This window comes from Notothenia coriiceps, unplaced genomic scaffold (genome assembly GCF_000735185.1).
Source record: "Notothenia coriiceps isolate Sejong01 unplaced genomic scaffold, NC01 NC01_scaffold00025094, whole genome shotgun sequence".
NCBI lineage: Eukaryota > Metazoa > Chordata > Actinopteri > Perciformes > Nototheniidae > Notothenia > Notothenia coriiceps.
This window is the reverse complement of record NW_011357795.1, coordinates 328,980-353,869: the sequence shown is the minus strand read 5'-3', so window position 1 is coordinate 353,869 and position 24,890 is coordinate 328,980. Positions and strand designations below refer to the sequence as shown.

Genomic DNA, 24,890 nt, shown 5'->3' with positions numbered 1-24,890 from the left:
AGTGGGCTCATAGGGGGGTGAATACACATACTATACAGAGATGCTGTATGAGAAACCAATGTGATTTTGGAACATTGAACAATGTAAATCTATTCTAGTAGACCTAAACAATGGAATTATGATCAGTAGAAATGGCCATGACATGGGACCTTAAGTAAATCAATTAAATTAATCGTTTTAACTAATAAACCTTGTGTACAGTATGCACCACATTACACTGTGCATGTAAGCATGACGGATGTAGCCTTTTCACAACACACATTTTGATTTGTATTTGCAGGAAAATCACAGGTGTAACAAATTGCATTAATGTCGGTTCTGTTTCATAAAGCCATGCTGGTGAGCAAGCAATATGTTTTTTATGAAAAAGGCCTCTGAAACAACTGCTATAGAGAACTGTGTGTTTGGGGCATTATCTCTTTACAGTGGAGTTAATGCGATAAGCAAAATAGTAATGTCAAGGCTTTCTATATTCAGCGACAAATTACATTATCAAGTGAGTACATATCGTTGGCTTTAAAATAGATAATGCTAAAGTTTTCTTCATTTGGAAAACCACAAAGTCTGTTTCTCTCAAAGTTGTTGATTCTTCATGAAAAAGACACACTTGGTTGTGGGAGAGAAATCAATCTTTACTATGAGAATCTTAAGTCAATCTTTCCTAGCAGACATGTTGCCATAACGCGTTTATGTCCTTTTTCTCAGGTCTCTCTCTGGACATGACCGCCGTCTGAACCGACGTCCGAGGAGTAATAGCGGGAGCATCCTTTAGGTCAGCCATTCATCTCCATGCACCTCTGAGGAGGAACCACTGACCCTCACTACGAGTTTGGCCCCTTGAGTTTCTCTTCTCTTTTAACCATGGGGGGAGCCGTGAGCGCGGGCGAGGACAATGACGACCTTATTGATAATCTGAAGGAGGCCCAGTACATTCGCACAGATAAAGTTGAACAGGCTTTTCGCGCCATAGACCGCGGTGACTACTATCTGGACGGCTACAGGGACAATGCCTACAAAGACTTGGCGTGGAAGCATGGCAACATCCACCTGTCCGCTCCCTGTATATACTCCGAGGTGATGGAGGCCCTCAAACTGCAGCCGGGACTTTCTTTCCTCAATCTGGGCAGTGGGACTGGCTACCTGAGCACAATGGTTGGCCTCATCATAGGTGAGCATTATGTACCCAGCTGTGTTTTCCCATGAGTGGGGAGGGCTCAGATGTCCTGTAGAATCTAGGTTAAACAAATATTTCAAAAAGGTACACTGTGTGCCTGCAGTTCAGCGTAAGTGATTATAGGACTGCAAAGACTTTTCTGTATTTATCCACAGATTTCTTTCCTGATTTAGTCTAGACTCGATTTACTTTATGGATTCCATTGTTGTCACAGCAGCATAGGGCATTGCACATCAATTAAAAAGATTATAATAAATATTTTACGATTACGTTGTTTTCGTAATCGTCGCAAGCCAAAATCGAGATTAAAATACGATTTAATTGCACAGCCCTACACTATGGTAGAGATTTGGATCGTAGTTTGTATTGCTGTGTTTAAAAGTACTTCTTAAAAATTTTTGTTCTTAAGTTTCATAACTTTCTTGGAAAAAAGTAATTTAGCATGAAAAAAAGGATAAAAAAATCACAGTGGACAAAAAACAAAATAACCAATTATTTGACTTATTGGTCTCCCTAATTGTTTGGTCTGTAAATGTGGGGGGAAAGCAGCAAAATATGCACATTAGAATAAAATCAGCAAATTGGACCTTTTTGTTAGAAACGAATTAAAAGATGATGTGATTATCAAACCAGGCACATTAATTTCTTCAATCACATTGAAGAACATTAATTTCTTCAATCACATTGAAGAACATTAATTTCTTCAGTCAGTAAAGAAAATGTAATTGTTTCAGCTCTACGTGAAATCACAATGGGTAGTAGGTAATGCGGGGTTTGTTATGATTGTTTTAAAAGAAAATATGTTTCCTGTTGTGTTTTCTTCCAAGGGCCATTTGGTGTGAACCATGGAGTTGAGCTCCATACAGACGTGGTTGAATATGCCAGAGAGAAACTGGAGGATTTCATAAAAAATAGTGACAGCTTTGATAAGTAAGTACATGCAAACTGAAACCACAGTGACAACAGTAAGAGATGTAATTAAGTTTATTTTCTTCTGGTCTACAAGTCTTGCAAATTAACTACATTTCATCTCTCTAATTCTACTCATCTAAGCTTCATAATTCTACCACAGATCACTAATGTGATGATGTGCTTGATAGATATAAAAGAAAACCTTTGTTTCCATTGTTGTTTTATATAATGTTTCCACTTAACTTGTTGTTTTTCCAAAGGTTTGAGTTCTGTGAACCCGTCTTTGTGGTGGGGAATTGCCTTGAAATCTCAGCAGATAGTCACCAATACGATCGCATCTACTGTGGTGCAGGAGTGCAGAAAGACCATGAAAATTACATGAAAGTACTGCTCAAAATTGGAGGCATTCTGGTGATGCCTATAGAGGATCAGGTAAGTGCTACAAGCCATCAGAATGATACAGAACCAACACATTATGATTGCTAATCAAAATGCTAACACATGAAGGAAAACACAGTAAAATAGCTTTGACCTACAAGACTGCTTATGCAACTTTCACATGAATTATTGAACCACTCCTGCCCCTGGATGTGAGCGGCCGGGCAAGGAGCACACACACAGGGATGTATGAATACATGTATTATTTAAAATGGTCGAGGTTTGACTGTGGACAGACTGGGGCATGCACTGTAAGAGAGCATTCAGAATTATTTGGGAAGTTGGTGGAGAAAATGGTTTTCAAGTCCTTCATTTCTAGTAAGGAGGGTAAAGATCATGACAGATTCATGGTTTAAGATTTTTGGCAATTTAAAAGGAATCTGATGTGACCCGTGATGTGGATATTTGGATTATGTTGTCATTTTAGGCGTCAGTGCTCTTTAAAGTGAGTTCAAAGAGTGCAATATACTTGCTCCAGATCAGATTCCGATCATTTGATTTTGACAATCTGCCGATACCGATTTTTCCCGATCCGATCTTTATGTACACGCGGGACTCCCTACTATTTCTCGAGAACCTTCTGGCGTATGTACGACGTCCACAATTATACCCCAACGTCAAAAAAATTTTAATTGAAGTAAGGTGCTCAGAACGAAACCAAATGCCCTCGGTTATGAACATAACAGTTTAACCCAGAAGTATCTTGTATCACAGAAGGCTGGTCTAATATAGACTCGTAGTGCTTCAATATCGTGTTAGAGTTTTAGACTTGGAATATGGGAATAAAAAATTGATGACGTAGTGACATCTCCCACCCGCTATGCAAAGAAAACCATAAAGCTTCTCGTAATCCAATGTAAATATCAGACTGTCTCTGAAAAACACTCAAAAAACCAGAGACCTAGTCGTTGAAATTATAATCTGTGTACGTTATTAATAGTCTGTTTATAATATGACGTTCTCTAATATACAATTGATACCTTCCTCAATACATCCATATATAAAGTACTATAAATATTTCTCTACACATATGGGAGCGAAGCCATTTGCAACCGAACGAGTATTAGTCACTTTATACCACAATATTATAATTTACTATATTATTACTTACGAATTGTAACGACGAGTATAGTCTTTTCACCTTTTATATTATTTACGAATTGTAAAATATTTTTACTTTTCGATGTTGCCATAAAATTCTATAAACTCTTTTCCACAGACTAACAATACTTTTTTGAATATCTTTGATTACATTGATACATAATAATACCTTACATAACAGTCTTAAGACTGGATAGAAAATCGGTTTAACCTGACTAATATTAAAATGTTCTACAGACGCCCACAAAGCTTCAACCCTATAACCACTCTAAGAACGTTGACTACTGGTATTTAGACCCCCGAGTTCCGGTATTGGTTCGTTAATGGTAAAACATCAGGTGACCAATAGTTTAGATGTTTAACATCCGGTACCTGACGAAGTACAATACCTTTATTCCCCCACAACATTACAAGAGTTCTCCTTGTGGTCCAGGTAATTATCGACTTCTACGGAAGTTCCCACTTACATATCAAGTAACAAGGTAAGATATCGGGAGAGAATATTACGTCAAGTAAGTAGAGAGATAACGGTTCAATCAGCAAAAGAAAAGTTATTGTCGATTATTTTACGGGTACAATTATGAAAGATGATTCCCGTTCAAGGTAGGAAAGTCCGGAAACACTCTCGGTGGATGGTCGTATTAGAGATTTCATACCTTCACGCAAAATTCTACTGTAAAGATAAAGTACGTGTAGTATATATAATAGGTTGGTTATACCTCCATGTCTACTTATTCGAAAGATGAATTGCGACGAAAGAGCATGGCTCGGTACAAGAAACTTCTATATAAGTTTAAGTGTAACACTTCAAAACCATTAAAAAAGTTTTTCGGATAAAAAGGGTCATGACCTCGAAAGTTATTAAACAGGTAAGAAACTCTAAATTTAAAAAAAACATTCCCCGGTTCTTGCGGATGAACCACGACTCACTTTCTGGTGTTCTTTCTCCTTCTGGTTTTATGCACAAAAACTTTTTATAAGCGTAATCACGGTGTAAAACTATAACCGTTATTCATTGAAAAGTTACGACAAATCTAAGAACCGTTCCTAGAGACTAGATTTTTAATACGCATTAGTAAAGGGACGTAAGACTAAGTTTTCACACACTGTCCGGAACAAAGTTAAGAATGATTTTTCGAAAGGTGGAAGAATTTGTGTGTCATAATCTATATAAATCTCTACAGGGGCTAGGCTAGTGGCACTGTAAAATTGTAAAAAAAATTATTTGATAAAAAAAAATAAATAATAAATTACAATGTTTTGTTTTTACTGGTACAAGTGCCAGAATTTCCAGTAGGACTCCAGAATTCAAAACCAAATTTTACTGTTGTTGTAGTACATACACAACCAAGAAAACCCGCACAAAAGTATCTGGACCAACAAATATAAGAGAGTTTTAGACCGTTGTCTCACCGTCCCGCGTCACAGATTATCATCGTCATTCGATTGCTCTCCGATGCAAGTCGACCACTGAGCCCTCATCCTGTTCTCTTTTTACAGTCCTCAAACCTTTCATAATATTTTAACTTTCACTTCCCGTCACATTGTCGGTCTACGTTCCGCCATCCAAGGCGCACCAACCTTTCTTGTCTCGATGCAAGTTATGCTGGTTAAGATTATGCGGTGGACTCCTTTGTTTGTGGTTGTTGTTGTACTCCTCATGTGTCGCCGGTGAAGTCCATTGCCGTGACTTTGGTGTGTCTGTGAAAGTCCTTTCTCTTTGACGGGGTCTTGTCACTTTTCCGTTTTTTTTGTTGTCGGTTCTATCGACTTAAGTAGCGCAACTACTTCGTCGGCAATCGAGCCAATTGAAAAAAAAGAGAATTNGAGTGAGTGTGTGTGCTCAGGCTGAGTTCCGCGGTGTCTCGCTGTCTCGCCAGTGTGAGCTGGATTACTGGTGTCGTTTCCTGGTTGCTGCGTGGGGTCTGCGAGACAGCGAGACACCGCGGAACTCAGCCTGAGCACACACACTCACTCACTCACAGCCTGGCTGCAATCTGCGGAGTCGTTGCTGAGAAAATATAAGGCTGAGTGAGTGTGTGTGTGTGAGGAGCTGACCAATCCGGAGCCGTTACGTCACTATGACCAGGAAGAAAAAAATGGAAGAAGAGAAATCTCCAACGAGGCGTTCTGGGGCAGCATAGACAGGTCTTTTCTGTGTTAGAGTTGTACTTGCTACAGGGTGTACTTTGAGGGTTTGTGACTGCAGACCGTTTACATGCATAGAAAGCTACATAACACACAAGGGGACGGGTAATAACCGGAAAAGCATGACATGGGACCTTTAAATGCCAAGAATTCTATGCTTGACTTAACATGGTCACTTAAAGGCTGATCTGAAAGTTACTTATATTGTGAGTACTGTGCTACTGGCTTGTCTGTGTAGTACTATTAAATACCACGTCGTAGCAATAAAGAGGAAAGCCCTACAACAGGGCGGTAATTAAACATTTTATATATGTTTTGTTGACTGAAATACCCTACACTGGCTCAGAGTAAAAGCTGGAGATTCAGCCGAGGGAGACAAGTCTTGAATTCCCTCTCTGCCTCCTCAGCATCTCCACATCTGACTCAGCTAATAAAGATTAAATTCAGAGGTGACTTTGTAGCGCGAGGCCTCGTAAGGTCATTTTCTCTCGGCTCTTTCTCACAGGCAAAAATAATCATTGATTCGCTCACCATCACTGATTGTGTGGCAATGTATTTTTTTTAATTCTAGTTTTCCCCTCTACCCTCTCCGTAATGCATAGTCCTTTGAGTCGAAATAATATCCGGAAAATTATATAGGCGAAGTATTTGACAAGCAAATTGCTTTCAGGCACTGTACAAGACTCTCGAAACAGAAGTCATCCATCACCCACTCCTTTTAAGACAAATAAGAAAGGATCAGCCACTGTAGGCAACAACGTTTGTTCTATAGTGAAGCTACTTCACCACTGAAAGAAAAATCTACTGGTAAACACTCACTGAAAGTCCTGAGTTGATCCCTGGTGTGTATGGAAAGTGCATTGACACCATGTCGGGTTATCACTGGCTGCCGTGACCCGGCTTGGGACAACTTTCTGAACCGGCAGGATGACGAAACACGTAACAGATCCTCCGTCAACACGAGATCAACTCTAGAGCCGTAACCAAACACCAGAGGCCTGTCTAGGCAGCACAGTGGCATGTACACACTGCTGATCAACAGGCAGGGAAACTGATAATCCTCATGGTTACCAACCCCTGAAGTGTAAAGCCAGACGTTTTAGCAGCTCTGGCAACAAAGAAGGTGACATCCATGCCTCTGTGGCAAAACGCCAGAACAATATTATTATTTTTTGACAAAAATAATCACACATTCGGGCCACCGGATAGCTAGCTAGAGCTGGCAGCCCATATACAATGACCACTGCAAGGCGGTTCGAATCCCTAGCCGGCCAAACATTGCAGGCAATTTCCTCCCCTCTGTCTCCCTCTTTCACTCTGGCCCAAAAAATATTTAAAGAAAAATACACATTCATCAACAAATCTTGACTTAAACCTGCAGTCAGAAATGTCACATTAGCATTTGTAATGGACTGACAGCTAATAAGTAATGATTTGTGCTTAAAGCTAGAAAAGACATAACAAATTCATAATTTTGATGAATGGTTACCAAATGTTTTTACAATAACTTGTCATATACAAATCCTGCCTTTTTAAATGTACATTTCTGGATGTCAGTGGGTGAATGATTTGTATTATATTCAATGCATAAAAAATGCCAGCATGTTATGTTCACATTAAAGGATATACCATATCAGATAAAATACTTGAACATTTGCAATTAATGAGATCTGGCTCTATGGAAAATACATACTGGAACCCTTTTCTCTGCAATGTCAAATGTATTATTAATACAACATGTGAGAAAATGTGCTCTACAAAATGCAAATTACATCGAAGCGCTCATTTGTTTCGCTGCAAAGGTACCTGAGTTGAATGATGTTTTTGAAGTCTTACACACCAGAGTATTCCTCTGTGCAAAGAAGCCACTGAAAAGGAAATGTGTGGTGTTTATCTCCAGTGGAGATAAACACCACACATTTGAGATTTTGATCTCAATCCCCTGTACATTATATTGTAATTCTAAACCAACATAAATTTGACCTTTTGTAATTGAATTTGTACATATTTCCAGCCACCAGCGGGTCAAACCATCCACTTGAACACTTTCTTTCACAAAAAATAACTCAAACTGATGAACCAATCCCATTGAATCTTTGTGGAATTACATTGAAAGCTGACGATGAATCCTAATTATTTTTGGTCACCCAATGACCTTTTTTCTAGCACCACTGTTACAACAAAATATCCCATTTTTAATAGTTTATCTCAAAATGTATTTGCTAAACAAGTGTTTGGTCCTCAGAGGATACTTCCTTTAAATTTAAACAACCTACTGACCTCTAGTCTTTACCCCGGGGGAAACATTTTACGCATAATTCCTCTTGCATATATTCTAAGGGGCAGATGGACACTGCAGAAAGTTTGTGCTTATATCATTTTGACCCCCATGACCCTGGTCTATGTTTTTACTTCTATTAAAATGCAACATGTATCTATTATCAGACTTGTACAAATCAGTTAGTCTTGTGAGACGGATGGGCTTTTCTTTTTAATATTCAAAGACCGATTTTTTTTTTTTTAAATAATATTTGCCATTTATTGTATGTGTTTCTCTATAGTTGTACGATTTTGGGCAAGATTAGCGGTATATTCAGATCAGCACTTTTATATCTAAAGATACACAGGATGTCCCTGAGCCTAATGAGCCACCCGCTATAACAACGCCTTGTTTAGTACCATCTGTCTGGAATATGAGAAACTGCTGAGAAAACCTCTGAACATGCTCAGCAGTGGATAAAACCTTTTGATTTGGTAACAAAATGCATTCTCCCATGACTCCAGCCCCAGCCTAGTGTTAGGGATCTTATGATGCTGAATATAAATGTATTTGCATCTATTCATACAACTGACCACTGGACTCTGAGTTAATTAGCCTAAAAACCACCAGAGGATGCGACTGTTGAGGCGTTTCTTGTACCACACTAACAACAGGAACCGTGTGCATGAGGGAGTGTGTCACAACATACATTTAAAACAGTGAGAAGAACTGCTGTTGTTTTTCTTATTCTCTTCTGCACCCTTTAAATGTTGCTCCAATGTTGCTGCATGTTAAAAAGGTCAGACAGTTTGGGGATAAATGTGACAGAATTGTTTAGCTCAATAAAAAGTGTATTTCCCTGCGTGTGGCAACTATAGGGAACCTGCACTTGTTTGCATCTTGCATGGCTTACATTTTGATTCAATTCATGCTTCTCGTGTGCGTACAGCAAAACTATATTGGTTTTACCTTCTGGAATGTTTGCTGCTTTTCTTTGTCTTCTTATTGAATTAAATGTGTTTTTGGAAAGATAATAACAGTTACAAAGTTATAAACATTAATGGTTGCATCTCTTATCTTTAGGATTTGCTATCATTTAAATGCTTCACAAATAATAGTTTGACCTTTTTCAGTTATGGGGATCTGCAGTTTTATTTTTCCTTGTGTTTCCATTGAATTACTGAATGTGTGTTTAAGTGACATCTAGTGGTGAGTCTGCGGATTGCAACCAACTGATAACCCATCTGCTAAATACTCCTTTTTTACCGAAGTGTCAGAAATCCAGCGTTGGCCTCCAAGTTACAGAAAATGTGAGAGCCCTTCTCTAGAATCAGTGTTTGGTCTGTTGCTCTGGGCTGTAGAAAAACAGCATGGTGGGAACCTGTTAAGAGGAGCTGCTTTCTATGTAAATATGGAGGTCTTAATCTAAACGAATAAACAACTCTTATAGTTTAGGGTGATTACACACAAAGAAAAATACTTATGCGTTTTATATTTAATCTCTGCCAATAAATCCCAGTCTATAATTTATCCTTTAAGTTTTGGACAGTTTGAAGACCAAACAAGAAAATAATCTGCAAATTATCAATTCAGACAAAATGCAGTAGTTATAAAGACCCCTTGTCTTTTTAGCTGTTAAGTGAACTGTAAAATAGTGTGTGCATTATTGTCTAAGGCAGAGATTCTCATTTTTATAACGCAAATCTGTTTACAAGATTATAATATAAAGAGGACCCCTAATGTGTATGAATAATACTACAAAGCCTATTGTTTACACTTCTGTAGTCTTAGGTTATTGAAAGAACAACACAAGATACATTGATTACAGATAGAAGATACATATTATACACATACACATATTTAAAGATGTATGAGAGTTAAAGATGTGTTAGATTAAATAATAATTGTCTTGGCAACTTAAATAAGTGGATCTAAAAATGTATGAGCCGCAGACCCCACTTTGTTAGAGATGTGTTTGATCAAAAATGTAGGGTAGGTCAACGAATGACTCAGTAAACTGTTGTGCCACAGACCCCACTTTGAGAAGCACTAAAATAGTTTAATTTCTCTGAGAATAAACTAAAATAACGTTTCTCCTGTGGCAGGGATGTTGCTTGAATTTATAAAGATGTTTTAATTTTCAACATCAAGTGGATCCCATAACTGACAACTGATGAAGCCAATCAGTTCGCTACGTGGTCACGTGTTGGGGTTGCCACACAGACAGCAAGCCCGTCAGCCAATCAGCTGCCGGGACGCTTTCTTCGCACTGCGTGTGACGAAGGAGCAAAACAACAACATGCAGCTTTTACGAAATGTTTTCAAGCCCTATTAATGTCGGCTGTTTCCTAAAAACCGACCCTATCACATATGTTGGGAAATATATGGCAAAGCGAGCATCCATTACACGAGCTGACACAATAAAAAACAGAATGTGTTTGTCCCGCTTTTGTTCCCACTTGTCGTCCATAATCGCAGTTTCTGCTTCTCTCTCTGCATTGCGATTAACCTCAATCTTTAAACAGCGACAATCCAAACCGGTTTGTCAAAACAGATGCTAGAATATCCCTGCTTGTTTCACCAAATCACTTTAAGGAAAACACCGAGACGAACTAAGATAACGCAGCTTCTTCCGCATGTTACAGAAAACGTTATTGACCGAGAAAAAAAAGTCTACTAAAAGCCCGGAGACAAATCAAAACAAAAGACGCAAACACAGTGTCATCTGTGCATACATTGCACCGAAGGACACGTGAAACAACAGGTTTAAATGTGACTGTTTTTAAGTGAAATTGTGTCGGGACAACGCCATATGAGTTTGTAATGAACCTGGCTAGCTTTAGCTTTAGAGGGCCTGAGTGCGCCATCATCAAAACAGAGACAAAGCAGGTTAGGTAAGCTCACCTCTTTATCCTGCCAGCGAGCAAACACGCCAAAAAAACAAGTACAGTGGGTCACTTTTAATACACCTAACGCAAATATTACGCTGTCAACAACACAAACCGGCGAACTCAAAAGCACACTCGTTAGTTTGCTTGAAATACATTGAAAAATACTCACAATGTCGTGTCGCATTAACTCACTCCTTGTAAGTGGATGCTGTGTGCAATGCGACTGTCAGACAGCGACTTTCATGCAGTCTCCTTTCAGAGGCTGACTGCGGGGTAACTGTGCGCAATAGTTAGCTTGTTGGGATGAAAGAGTAAAGTAAACTGCAAGCCGCTGTGTCGAAGTGGAAGAAAAAGAAACAGCTGAGCAGAGGATGTAAACACAGGTCACGTGGTTTGACATGTTGTCGGTGGAGGGAGGCTGTTGCTCAAAGTTATCTAGGCCTATCTATCTATCTATCTATACAAATTGATGAATACTTTTATTTTAGTGACTTTTAAGTATATGTTGGTATTGTTTTACTGAAGCAAGATTTTGAATGCAAAATCTTCTACTTATTGAGTTATTGTTTCACTGTTGTATGTAGATACACAGCATATAAATAGTGTTATATTTTGTGATAAAGTGGGGCAATGCAAAACAAATACATCCAACACAGAGCAGATGTGGTCAGATTGGAAGAAAGTATGGAAATAAAAATGTATTGATTCTAGCGTTACTTTTGTATTTCATAAATATCCACTTGTGTCTACTGTATCAAATAACTTTCTACTTGTAGCTTCACATTTACAGCACTTTTAATATCAAACGTTTTCAGGAGCAGTAGGCAATTATTATTTTTAATGAGGTAGTGTACTGCACTACAGAGATAAGTACATCCATTACAGAAAAAAAGATGTAATCTGGCTTTACTTTGTGCAGTTTATGTTGTAATTTTCCACTGCAAGAGAATCTAGTTTGACATATTTTCTTGCAGGGATTTAAAGATAGGTTCGGCTGACATATGCTTTACTTAATTATTATACTTTATTACAATATACATTTATCTCACTGTGTTGCTATCCATCACACCACACCACTGTCGCTTTTGTAATTTTGTGTTTAAGTGCTCTTTGCATAGTTTATCCTTTTTTTTAAGATAGTATTTTTGTTTAGTGTACCCTTCTGCTGCAACAACCACGTTTCTCATCTATGGATCACTAAAGCCTTACCTTATGAGACCATGCATGTCTATTATACAATATAAGTTAAGTAAATGCATACAGCATAAAGGCACATAAATATAGATCAGGAATAGTATAACTTGCCACATTGATGTGATAAGCTGGTTCATGATCATTTGCTTTAACAACATTGAAAGATCCTGGAAAATGTCACCCTACTTGTAACCTCACACAGTTCCCTAAAGGAAAGGTTTTAAATTTAGCCTGCAGCTGGTTTTCTGGAAGTGTGGGAATAGACAGACGAGGTTTCAGGGACCTCGCTTCACCTCATCCTCTGATGGAACTGCAGATTACTTGTTTTAGAGTAGGATTTTGAGTGTACAAACTCAATAAGTTTGGGGGAAATGACCTGGCTTTGCTCAGACTTCTGAATCCTGAATATCTGCCTATATTTGTTCATTTATAGCATGGATAGTAAATGAGTAATGTATACAGATCAAGACCTTTCTCCTGCAGTCTGATATCAAAAGTTAAACATATTGGTTCATTAGTCGGTGTTTTTTTTGACAAATTCAGTCCTACTCACAAGACCATGAGTGCAGACTGTTTCATGGGTTCATCCTAGTTTTTAAATAATTGAATGCTGCACCTATTTCTGGAATCATTAGTCGGGTCATGCAGTGTCATAGCAGGCCTTACTAAGGAAAGACCACATCTCCACTCCAAGTAAGGCCTGTGTTTAGCGTCATAATTAGTGTGTGATATATTAAACCAGGGCCAGGGATTTATAAATTAGTAGTCTAACCTCCCCTATATTTTATCATGCGCTTCATCCACACTGTCAAGAATACAAAGCTAATGTAGAAATACTGTGTTGATTTATTTTTGTTATAACTATTAAATGCTATATTTATTTGTCCTAATATAGTATAGGATATGTGTAACTTCTATTACTGTATAATGCAAACTCCTACTCATGACCTCACTGTCCTCAATATATATGTAATGACTTTAAAGTAAACTCAAGATGATATATTTGGCTATGCTTTCTTCTAATATTATTTCTATGAAACCAATTATTTTTAGCTGTCTGTATCATTAGACAAATGTAAACAGACAGTGTTGACTACAGCAAGGTTAGCTGAGGGCAGAGTGTATGTGGACACCAAGCTTCTTTATATATCTGAACCGCCGCGCTGTCACTCTACACACACATAGTCTGTGGTCCACACACACTCACAGCATATACATTACAGGAAACCATGGCCCCTTGCAGCATGACATACATTCTGTTGGTGGTGGTTTTGAGTGTGAGCCAAGAGCCTCTTTCTGTGAATGCTGAGCTGTTACAACATATCAAATTAAACTATTATTTAGGTGAAATGCTGCCTTTGTTTCAGTCTGGCCTGGCATATTCTGACTCTAATTCCACACGTAAATGAAAGTCATTGAATACAACGATACAGAGCAAATTTACCAATATATCTGAACCAGCCACATAATTGGAATCACTGTGAATTGGGGTGGCAAGATTACTTATTATGATCAAAAATGGATTTAGACGTTGATTTTAATCTGGTTTCACTCCCTTTTGATTTATTGGAAAAGGTTTCGGAGTTTAAACCTTACTTCAGTTTCATGAGCCTCCTACTTTTGGTGTGCATTTGATACTTCTATTGATCATGTGTTTACCAAATGTGGTCTGCCTTTTATTTAATCATTGGTACATTGATGCACTTAAGTTAATGAGTGGGCACATGAGCTAAAGTAAGATCATCTTTGAATATGTTTATTTCTTACAGTAACTAGTGTTGTGGGACGTTTTTTTAAAAAGCTGTCTAACTTTTTTATTTTGTTACCTGTCATTGTAGGTTATTTTGTTACCTGTCATTGTACATCAGCTTTTTTATTTATCATTAGATATTTATGTTATCGTTTAAGTAAAATAACCCAACATTAGCTATTAGAATTGTTGGGATGTTCTGCTTTTCCTTGTCTTAAGTGATGGTACACTAAATATCCTTGAACTGTTTGACAAAATAATGGGATTAGTTTATATTTATTTATATATATAATCACTGCAAGCCTAAACTAAATGCATTGAAGATGATTGTGTAATGTGTGCATTATATTTTGCATTATATTTTTTTATTTATTTCAAGTATTTTCTGGTCCGTTTAAAGATAAAAGTAAGGTGAGACGTAACTATTACATGTTCAGCATCTTAGACCTTTTTTACTTTGATGTCTAACCCCGGCAGCTTTTAGTATCCTGACTCCACTCCTTGTTATCCTAGATGTAATGCCTCATATTTAACACTAGGTGACGCTAATGCCAAAGGAAAAGGTAGACCCTACTGGATCCTTCTGGGGTAACCGGGTTTACGTTTGACGCACAGTGAACATCAGAAGCTTTGAGAAAAACACACAACCATTTGAAAAGTTTATTTCTACCATACACAAACTGTACAACACAGCGCATATCTGTTTATTATGAAATAGTAAAAGTAATTGGAAGTTTCAATTTACAAACTACTTCAACTGAAAAAAAGCATTACATTTTAATGTAAAAGAAAAGAAAATACAATACAATTTCATATCTTACTAATATCGTTCCACAAAAAGCATTTCACATTACAAAACATCAAAAATACTAACAGGAAAAAAATAAATATCATTCACAAAACTTCCTGAGCAAACAATGTGTGGTATAGGAATTAAATATAATAAATTATAAATAAAGGATTAAGTCTAAAGAATTTGATTCAATTCACTTTTTAAGATTAACGTTCGATACAACATTGAGTTTTTGGATAAAATAGGGTCCTTTTTTTCGGTAATTTGGCTCGTTTGCTGTTACATTTTTTCTCTCTCAAAATGTCCTAGGCTACATGTCTTTGACTTCTTTGTGCAGAAATGAAAATGTATTGCTCAAATAAAGATTTTCTTGTGGGATTAATTTAATATAACATTTTAACATGTACTTTGATACGATTACAGTGTCCAAATTCCCTCCTTTTTTGTTAAAGTCCAGGGCAGTGTGGTGTACTAAAACACAAAATAATTAAAATACAAAAGTGCAATTGATGCAAACAAAGAACTGATTAGCCAACAACTACCATTGTCTATGTTTTCATTAGTTTTTTTTCCTTTTGTTTTTTTGTTGTTGCATTTAATGATTGAATCCGAATGGTAGACAGCTCGATTCTTGAGATAGCTACTATTCAAATCTGCCCCAAGCGTTACAAGAATATTATAAGACTGGTTGAGATGTTAAGGCTTGAAAGCAGTTTAAGATAAAACAGGAAACGTCGTTTAATTCATTCCTTTTTTTGTTTTCCTCTCCATGCTAGCAAGAGTTAAAATAAACACCAGGCTTTTTAATCTCAGTCGTGATATTTGAAAACCTGACTCTGAGATTACAGCTACTGAGACAACGGTATTTAAACAGTCATCAGGAACCTCCTATGAAAATAATTGTACCGTATAATAAATTAGACACCATCCACATAATACTGTCCTACCACAAAACATAGTACTCGTATACTTTTATGGATTCATATACATTTAGGCACATACTATATGCACACTCCAAAGTGTGTGCACAGAAGGCAGTTTAATATCTATATTTAAAAAAAGACATCTTGACAAAAGTGGATTTTTGATTTTTGTTGCACTCTTCTTGTGGCACCCTTTGCCAAGCAGAATCTGACAGTCATTTCAGCGAATCATGTTGCATCTTTGCTCAGTGTCACTTCCTGGTTGCATTCAGCTGTTACTGGTTCAGAAGAAAAATGTACAGTACAGTTGCATTGCATTTTTTTGATCTCATTGTTCACTTTGTCTTACCATACATTCAGTTTCCAATAAAGAAAGCAAAAGCAATGCTTAAAAATATCGATTCATAGTCGTTTTGGTAGGTTTTTTACTTTGAAGGGAGATCCAACTTATGGTTCAATAATAATATACGCTTTTCAACACTAGATGGCGAAAGTATGCCATGAAATTGGAATGTGCTTCTATGTAAATTTACAATGTGCAGAAAGTGAAACAGATTTCTCAAATATTAAGCATTTACAATTCAAGAAATAAATTAAAATCGAGGAAATAAATACACTGATGAACAAATATAATAATAATAAATAGCGATAATATAAGAATGACATGAACACATACAGATTAAAATCAAGCAAACCATACAAAATAATTAAGTGCAAGAAGAGGGGTACAAATCTCACCAGGATAAACATATCAAGTGAATGCAGAAACAGTAAAAGCATTACAAATCTGGCTGGTCATTTTCTCAGTGCAGTGTATTTACCAGGAAACGCCAAACACATTTCCAAAAGCCTCGTCTTATACATGCAGCCAAGCCAGCACTCTTCAGTCAAATAGAGCTATCTAGTGCCATTATCCCAAGTCAAAGAAACCTCCTGGTAGCTCTACAGCTTAAACATGGATGCCCTTAATAGCCTGTTTGATATTATCCAAGAGGGCCTTGCACTCTGGAGAGTATTCATGCTCCGAGTTGTTGTACATATCAGTTAATGTGTTCACATAGGCTTCAAAATTATGCTCACTGATGGGTCCCTGCAACAAAAACACAGTGTTTGACTATTAGTGAAAACAGCACAGCAGAAAAAGACATTTCATATCAAATGTGATTTCTTCCAGGACAGGTTAGATATAATGAGTTGTAGAGGAGTCTGTTCTTAAAGCTTACTGTACCATTTGAGGCAGCTGAATGTCTGTTAGACTGTTAATGAGAGCTTGGCTAAGGCGGGCGAGCTCCTTCAGAAGGCTGTCGTTGTGCTGTTCGATCATCTTGTTCTCCTCTTCAATTGTCCTCAGGTTACATTCCATAGACGATATCTGCTTTCGGGTACAAAAACAAAAAATGATAAGACATTTGCCAAATAGAGAGAGCAAGATGTTTTTAATTAAATAATCTTGTCATAGCAGATATTTACCTGTGTTTGGAGCTGCATCATATCTGCTTCTATTTTCATGTTGGATTCATTCAGTTCCTTAATTTCATGATCCAAATGTTGAATATCCTCTTTGTTTTCCACTCCTGAATTGAAGCATATAATCCAATTTAACGTGTTCAAACCGATTTTTTTATATCAATCTATATATATGCTTGAATATTGTTAAACCACGCTGTGTTCAGGAGTAGCTTACCACTGCTGGCTTTCAGTTTGATGGTCATCATCTCTTCTTCTGTGTGCTTTTTCTTGATACTCTGTGCGTTCAGTGGGCAACCCGACAAGCTAATTCAGCAGGTCATAAATGGACATTTTTAGTTGGAAGAATATCACAACACTTTAGCATCAGTAGGAGATTGTGAATGAGAGTCAAGACGCCATTGTAAGAATGCAACATGTCGACCAGCAGATAAAATGGAGGACCTCACCTTCTGTGAGTGGCAAACACATTATTGGCATGTCCAAGGCCATTGCAGCCAGGCAGGGGACAATGGGGCAGTTCCTGTTTATTGGACTTCCAGGCAAAGGGCAAGCCATTGATGGACGACTCCTTCTGTCTTTTGGCAGCAAGTGGACAACTGCCTGCACTGCGGTGGGATGTGTATTTTCCCGATATATGGCCCTGTCCGTCACATCCCATTACTGGACACCTACCAGAAACACACAGCGTCGTGCATGTTGTAAACACTGCTGACTCACGCAGGAAAACATGTAACTAAATTGCACTAAATAACATTACTTTGCAACGGAAAAAAACAAAGACATTTAACTGCTCATATAATAACAACCACATCATTAAAAAAAAATGTAATAACTAGACCGGAAGATTTTTTAACCATTAAGTTGATTAATCCAGCCAAATGCCGATTAAAAACGAAGTCGCCAAAACAAAAATAATCGCATTAAATATAAGTTACTAATCCACTACAAGTTGAGTTAGAGCGTACACTCTGATCAGTGCAAATGCTTTGATGTTGATGATATTTGTGCGTGAAAACATAAAGCACAAGTCATGCTGTATTTCATTAAGAGTTTGCCAGTTGCATTTCCAGGCCTGTTTTCTGCAGGTCAGTAATGGAGTGACATGAATTACAGATAATTGTCATGTATCCCCTCATGCGAAAGAATGTAATTTGGAGGTGGCTAACCCTTTCCCTTATTGATAAAGGTGAAAGGTCACCTGAGATGATACAAATGGCACACATGCTTTAGAGTGCTGCTGCAAAAAGCCTGTTTCAGCATTCTGTTACTCGACAGCAGCAGCACTTAGAGAACAAAACAACAGCAGTCCCATTACTTACATCTACTACAGGTAGGTAGCTTGATGCAAGGCAGGAGGACAATGGAGGCATGCCATATGGCCCACTGTTTACAATAATCTAGGGACATTTGCTACCTTCCCCCTTTCTCTCCCTTTCTCTCTTAATGTGTATGAGATCTATTCCAGTCTAATTCTTAAGCTCATGCCCTTGCATTAGTAATTAAAAAGAAAAAATCTCTGTCCAGATGCATGTAAGTAAACAAGGGCTCATATATCTGACTTTGGATTTAAACTGCAAATCAATTACATTATTTCTTTTCAATAACACTTTCACAGACAATGATTAAACTGTAAATGAGTGCGATGCCATCAGAGCGGGCAGTTGGACATTTTCTTAATATACTATAATTATAAAGAAAGCACTCAGTGAAGAGTAATAAGCCAGATATTCCATTCAGAAAAAATTAAAAACCCTGAAAAAATCCCACAAAAACACCCTGCTAATCCTTTGAAATAATTCACTAATGTTACGACGAGAAGTATTCTTTTCTTTGTTTAACTTAATGGCCTCCAGGTATAATGCCCCGGGTAAAAGCATGACGCATTTTCACAATGTTTTCTTGTTTTATTTTTGAAACAAAAATGGGATGAAAAGAAAAAAAAAAATCTCTTACTTAAGCTCTTGCTCATCTTTGTCATCCTTGTTTGGTGTGAGCTTCAAACCTCCCTTTCTGGCACGTGGACATCCTGACAAGCTAAAAATGATTGGCGACAATATGGGTTAACATGAAGGAAATCTATTTAAGAGTAAAAAAAATGTAAGCTGAATTGTTACAGGCAGCTATGAGGTCTATTGAGATTGAATTTGCACAAGCCAATCGAATCTTATAAATCCACATGAATAAATGTTTAATCACTGAAGAAGTTGGAAGCCAAAAATATCAATAAAAAAACAAGACTTCAAAAAGTGCAGCATGTTTGCAGCATAAAGTGCGACTTTCACCATCTGCTTGAATGTCATGCATCTGACAAATGTATTTCATGCTCAGTTGCGATGATTTTTCCCTGCTACCTTCTGTGCGAAGCATAGTTCCCAGTCACATGTCCAGATCCATCACAGCCAGGTGTTGGGCACCTGCAGGTGAAGAGACACAGAGACCAGGTGCTTTTTACAGCAAAAGACTGCGGGCAGAGCAGTGGATTCATGCTAATATGCAGAAAGGCTGTACACATATCAAACAACTTCATGTGGAGTACAGAAAACCATGTATAATGTGTTGTAGAAAGGAAAAGAAAAGGAAAGCAAAGCTGAGGTAAAAACTAGCTTCCTAGTTTAATGTGCAAAATCCTTTAGCAATAATAACAGTTTTCATAAACACATACTTTAGTTCCTGAGAGTTGGCTGCCATCAGTGATTTGAGTGTTTTGTCAGCCAGGGGACATCCAGACACACTAGAGAGGATAAAGAGCTAACAGTCACTTTAATGCACTCTTTGATCACAGCTGAATTAAATCATCTTAATAACAATGTCTCAAAGCATATTTATAAAAATCATCTGAAAACACAATTCCACCTCCTCGTCATGAGAAAGCTTTTCCATGTCACAGTGTTTTTAAAAAGTGACACATGATTTCAAATCTTAACTCTACAAGCCATGATTCAACTGTATCAACATAATGAAACAATCAGCGCCATCTCCCTTCTCTATATATCTGCGCGTTGTTGCTAATGAGAGTGTAATTATTTACAGTACCTCCGATGTGATGCATAATTCCCCGTCACATGGCCGCTGCCGTCACAGCCTGGGGTCGGACAGCTGCAGGAGAACACAAAGCCATTAATACACAGATTACTCTAGTTCCCACAGCTCCATCTCAATCTTTCTTTTCACACTGAGAACCTTTTCATGGGCATTAAATAGAGAGAAAAAAAGAGTTAGTACAGCGGGAAGTTTAGTAGAAGAATTATTATTATATTGTTCTACATTTTAGTATCATAATATCCCTGAAGGGGGGTGCTGTGCTGTTGAAACTAGAGGATCCTACTTGATTTTGTGGTGTGATTCTGAAGAGGAGACCCAGCAGAGCATGCACTCTAACTACAAGATTTGTTAGCTTGTACGGGATATACAGGGAGAAAACTCACTTTTAATTAGAAGCATTTCTGCTCCACATGAACCTGCAGACATACCGGTTACAATGACGTGTAACACAGTGAGTTTCAGTGGTCTTTGACTCAAACCGTCCTATTTAAACAAAGGTATGGTAGGTCGTTACTGCTGACCATCTGCCAGCTGAAAGGGAAGCTCACATTATACACAGTCCACTGAATACGGATGCTTTAAGTTATTTTATTCTTTGACAAACCTCAAAAGCTCTTTCTTTACGTCTCGTAGTAGCAGCTTGGCGTTGGGGCTCAACATGCTGCCGTCCCCTTGATAGTGTTGGTGCTCCAATGAGACATGATGGTAATCCTCCTGATGAGACAGAAAGAAAGTTAAAACGTGGCCTCACTGTCTGAAATGCCAAACCTGACCTGATCTACAATGACCTAAAAGTGAATAATTAATGAAAAGCACTGTATAATACTCTTAAAAACACAGGCCCTGGGGGGTTAGAGTGCGATTATGCTTAAGGATACTTATATTCTAGTAAACCATACATCCATTTAAAGTCATACTTAATCCACATAGTATTTACGAGGTATGGCCGTGACGTTTGGATTTCCTTTTTTCTCCTACAGACAAGATTGTGCAGTCACCAGATGTTGTATGATTTTTAAAAGCAGGTCAAATGTGATTACTCCTTATAGCAACTACAAACAACTATCATTGTTAAATAATGAAAAGAAAAGCTTTAAAGCGTAGCAAATTATTTTTCAGGTATTTGCGTTATATGTGCAGACCAGATTAGAGAGCAGTTTTCAGTGTACTGTAAAGATATTGAATATGTTTTATAGATTTAGTCACACCATTTTCATCAGACTTTATATAAGGGTTTTATATTTGATACAAATATTTAGATGGATTTAAGTAGTTTTAGACCAAAGTTTACTTATTTGATGATTTACTTGTTTTTTTGACTAAGTGTTGGAATGTTCTGACTACATTTGACTGTTGAAAGTGTTATTTTAGTTAAAGTTGTAACTTTGGTCAGTTTTAGACGACATTTTCAACTTAAAGATCATCAACTCAAATGAATAAATCAGTATTTCTTAGGTTCCTGTCAGCTTTTAAACAGCATTCAGACCTTTTATGTTTGGAAATTACAAGTTAAACTGAATGAATAGAAAATCTAAAGTCCAAATTATTTAAACTTTTTAAAGAAATGTAGAGTAGGGGGTTGTCAGGGGATTTCAAACATGACCTTAATATTGTATTTACTCCTTCTCTCCGGTAAAAGTAATAAACCTAATTTATTTTCGACTTTCACTTTTTGTCATCTTGTATGTTGCTCAATCTCATCCATTTTTTTGATCAATTCCTATAATTGAAATCCTTTGTTTGGTGACATAACTCTGCTGTTTTCTAATGCACTCAATTAACATCTTACATTTTCACATTAAAGCCAAAAATGTGAGGGGTTGTGTTTTTTTGTCACACCTCAGCATCCTGTAGAGCGTGAGCGTTGCTGAAGTTGATGGGCCCCTCCCAGCTGTCCCTCTCACACAGCGGCTGGTAGAAGGCGGGGCCGATGAGCATGCTGCCGCCTTTGGCCCCGGCCGACTCAGAAGGGGACATCGGCTCGTCGAAAAGTGTTTTTGTCGGGGTGCACTTCTTCATACTCAGGTCCAGGGTGCCATTTTCATCCACCTCTATGAGCATGTCCTAGAGCAAAAGAAACCTCAACATTTAATCAAACCATACGAGGGCAGGGTATAATAAATAAAGTCATGGCAGCGCGTGCTTACATGTGAAAACAAATAAATCAGGGGATAAAAATAGAACCTTTTTTTTCTAATTACACTAAAAGGGAATGTAAATAAAACAGTACGCCGTCTTATTAATATGACAGCAGCGATATGTTAAACTGGAACCCGACAACATTTCTCTGTAAACATGAAAAACAACTTGAAACGCGGAGCAAACAAACATATATTTAAATAATACATACAGTGGTTATCTCACACCAGACAAAGTACCAAACTAAGCCAGCGTTAATTCTGCTGAACACAAAAAAATAATCACTGGTGTGTAGTTTTTCAGTGACAGCTGTGTCATCTGTTTTCTAGGACACACAACCCTGATGGCAGCTGGGGGGTGGGGAGGTTGCAGGTTTTAGGTCATCATTATTATAGCAAAAATTAAAAAGCTTAATGTGGCATAAGTTTCCCCGCTGACAGATGTGTTTGTCGTTTTTTTTTTGTGTGCGGAAAAGCAGAAGCATGATGACTTATGGCTGTTTTATGGTATTAAAAGTTTTACCTCGTTAAATGCTGAAATCCTTTTCCATAAATGAAACCAATTATTTAACGCATATGTTTCATTAAACCCTATACATCATTATTTATTTTTTTACAACAAAAGGCAGCTTTTCAAATTAATTAAAGGGGATGATTTACATGAACATTGGCTGTGGCTGTCCACTTAAATTATCCAGCCGTTTGATGATGTGTGTTCCTAATCTAAACAGCACCAGTGTAAAAATAGAAGGATGCACTTTATGTGATTTATTAAGATTTAATGTTGTTTTTAGCTGCAACTAAAAAGTAAAACTCCAGATTTAGTTGTCTTTTGTTGCTTTTATTGATTAATTAAGTAAGTAATTTAAGCGGCTCGCATTTTTAAATGAAAATAAGCTTGTGTTTCAAATGACAGCTATGTGTTGCGTGTTCTGTTCCATACATATCATGCATATGCAGATAAGTTGAAGCATCCAACGACATATAGCACTCTAAATATGGCCTCCTTTCCTTCAGACCTGAAAGCTGTTCTTTATTTTGAACGTCTCTCCAAGACAACTAAGCTGTAAATGAGAACAGATGATTAACTTGCTAACACTGTTTTATTCATTCAGTGGGCTGGTACCTGGTACGGGGCCACATTCTCAGCTCAACAAGCTGGGAGACAAGGATCTGTGCTGTGTAGGTGTGGAAACCTTGAATCATCTACAGTACACTGAGCACGTATGTAACCCACAGAATGTGAACAATATTAATCATGAAGTTTAAGAGAATTGGCACCATAGAGACAATGACAGCAGAGGAGATTTTTTGATCTGAACTCGTTTCCAAGAAGAGTTTGGAATCGTTTGAATTCAACTTTTCAGATGTTAACTCCTTTAGCTGATTGGCCTAATCCATTAAACTGCTTTTAAATGCTATCTGGTGTAGACACACAGCCTATCCTGGATCATATAACTAAGCAAAATATCCTCTGCCATCTGCAGCGGGCAAGATGCGTTTTCAGAAAACAGTTCAGGGTTTACATGCCAGCTGATGTCGAAACAAAATACAGTACCACATGTTTTAATAAAAAAATAGACGAGTAGTTGTAATTGGGTATAAGGAGGCTGATTGTATTTCTTCTTTTGAATTTCCATTTGTATACATTAAAGCTTTTTGGAGAAGAAACCTTCTTCATTTCCTGCCAGATCTCCCTTTGCCAAAATCTGTCTCTTGATGTCTTTCCTTTTTATACACAAATCAGAGTTCCTTTAAAATGACCACATTAGATACCTTTCCAAGTGGTCTAATTTCATTACCTTTGTAGAGGTTGCCAGGGGCCGGCCGGGTACAGCCTCTATGTTCTTCTGGTAGCGAGTGGAAAGGTTAAGGATGGCGGCTGTCGCTGCCGCGGCTTGGAGGCCGTCTTCTTTTTTGAATTGACTCGGAGGTCTAAGATGACTAGAGGTGGGCAACCGGCCACCGGGAGCACCGAGGAAGCCGGCATACTGCTGAGGTGCTGAAATACAACAAATAAGTGAATAATATAGTTACTCAAACAGCACTACCTAAGCGTAATGCACATCAAAAACAAGTTGGAAGTTCATACAGTATTGGTTGGCTTTTCCACCAGACACTAGGAGATGCAACCCTTAAAAGGTAACAAACATTAGCATGTATCTGTCAAAGCTCCTCACCTAAAACATCTGACAAAAAATGTACACTCATTTAATAGCATATTAAAAGCTTTGTTATTTGAAATGTATTATACTTACAGTCGGGGAAATGTGCCATCTCCTGGTCCTGGTCGGGCCCCATCAGAGGCTGTTTCCCGAAGACCTGTGCATCAAAGCTGGCGTAATCAAAGCGGATTCTGCTGTACTTGACAATGTCTTTTGTGAGGCTCGTTTGCAAGGCTGCTACTGGATGAGAGAGCCTGTAGTTCAACTGGTTCATTTCGTAATTCTTTATCAAGCCGATGGCTCTGCAAGGAGGAAAATACAAAAGAAAAAAAACATCATTTTATTGTGCAAACCTCGTGAAATAAGAAATGCCCAGCAAGCTCATATTAAGCAGATAAGTATAGATGTTTTTTTTAAGCAGTCAGGGATGCCAGTGCTTTTGTACACATAGAGTCTGGGATCTGATGTGTGTTGTAGATCCACAGCCAGGT

The 24,890-nt window shown here is 37.7% G+C and overlaps 3 protein-coding genes across 4 annotated transcripts in view; 1 reads left to right on the top strand and 2 right to left on the bottom strand.

The window, feature by feature from the left end:
* The window catches only part of dmrt1 (doublesex and mab-3 related transcription factor 1), a 96,661-nt gene that overhangs the window by 6,471 nt on the left and 65,300 nt on the right, over nt 1–24,890 (bottom strand). The window lies entirely within an intron of this gene.
* On the top strand, nt 673–2,602 carry LOC104955958 (protein-L-isoaspartate O-methyltransferase domain-containing protein 1-like). Its single transcript, XM_010783358.1, has 3 exons — nt 673–1,168; nt 2,002–2,104; nt 2,347–2,602. The coding sequence occupies exons 1-3, from the start codon at nt 862–864 to the stop codon at nt 2,570–2,572; spliced, it is 636 nt and encodes a 211-aa protein (XP_010781660.1). The 5' UTR covers nt 673–861; the 3' UTR covers nt 2,573–2,602.
* Nucleotides 14,569–24,890, bottom strand: part of st18 (ST18 C2H2C-type zinc finger transcription factor) — a 40,056-nt gene continuing 29,734 nt past the window's right edge. The window contains exons 11-23 of one of the 2 annotated variants that reach the window (XM_010783359.1): nt 24,493–24,701; nt 24,037–24,236; nt 21,936–22,160; nt 20,701–20,810; nt 20,088–20,150; nt 19,717–19,785; nt 19,406–19,468; nt 19,008–19,088; nt 17,501–17,722; nt 17,269–17,357; nt 17,055–17,158; nt 16,813–16,956; nt 14,569–16,674 (exon numbers count right to left, since the gene is read on the bottom strand). In XM_010783359.1, the coding sequence (XP_010781661.1) occupies nt 16,534–16,674; nt 16,813–16,956; nt 17,055–17,158; nt 17,269–17,357; nt 17,501–17,722; nt 19,008–19,088; nt 19,406–19,468; nt 19,717–19,785; nt 20,088–20,150; nt 20,701–20,810; nt 21,936–22,160; nt 24,037–24,236; nt 24,493–24,701 (1,720 nt within the window). In that variant the 3' untranslated portion in view covers nt 14,569–16,533. Of the gene's footprint in view, nt 16,675–16,812; nt 16,960–17,054; nt 17,159–17,268; nt 17,358–17,500; nt 17,723–19,007; nt 19,089–19,405; nt 19,469–19,716; nt 19,786–20,087; nt 20,151–20,700; nt 20,811–21,935; nt 22,161–24,036; nt 24,237–24,492; nt 24,702–24,890 lie in introns of both variants that reach the window. The other variant, XM_010783361.1, reaches the window with a different exon arrangement.

Coding starts and splice junctions, on each gene's coding strand:
- LOC104955958 (XM_010783358.1), top strand. CDS start 862: ATGGGGGGAGCCGTGAGCGCGGGCGAGGACAATGACGACCTTATTGAT. Junction 1,169..2,001: donor AATGGTTGGCCTCATCATAG/GTGAGCATTATG, acceptor TTTTCTTCCAAG/GGCCATTTGGTGTGAACCAT. Junction 2,105..2,346: donor AATAGTGACAGCTTTGATAA/GTAAGTACATGC, acceptor GTTTTTCCAAAG/GTTTGAGTTCTGTGAACCCG.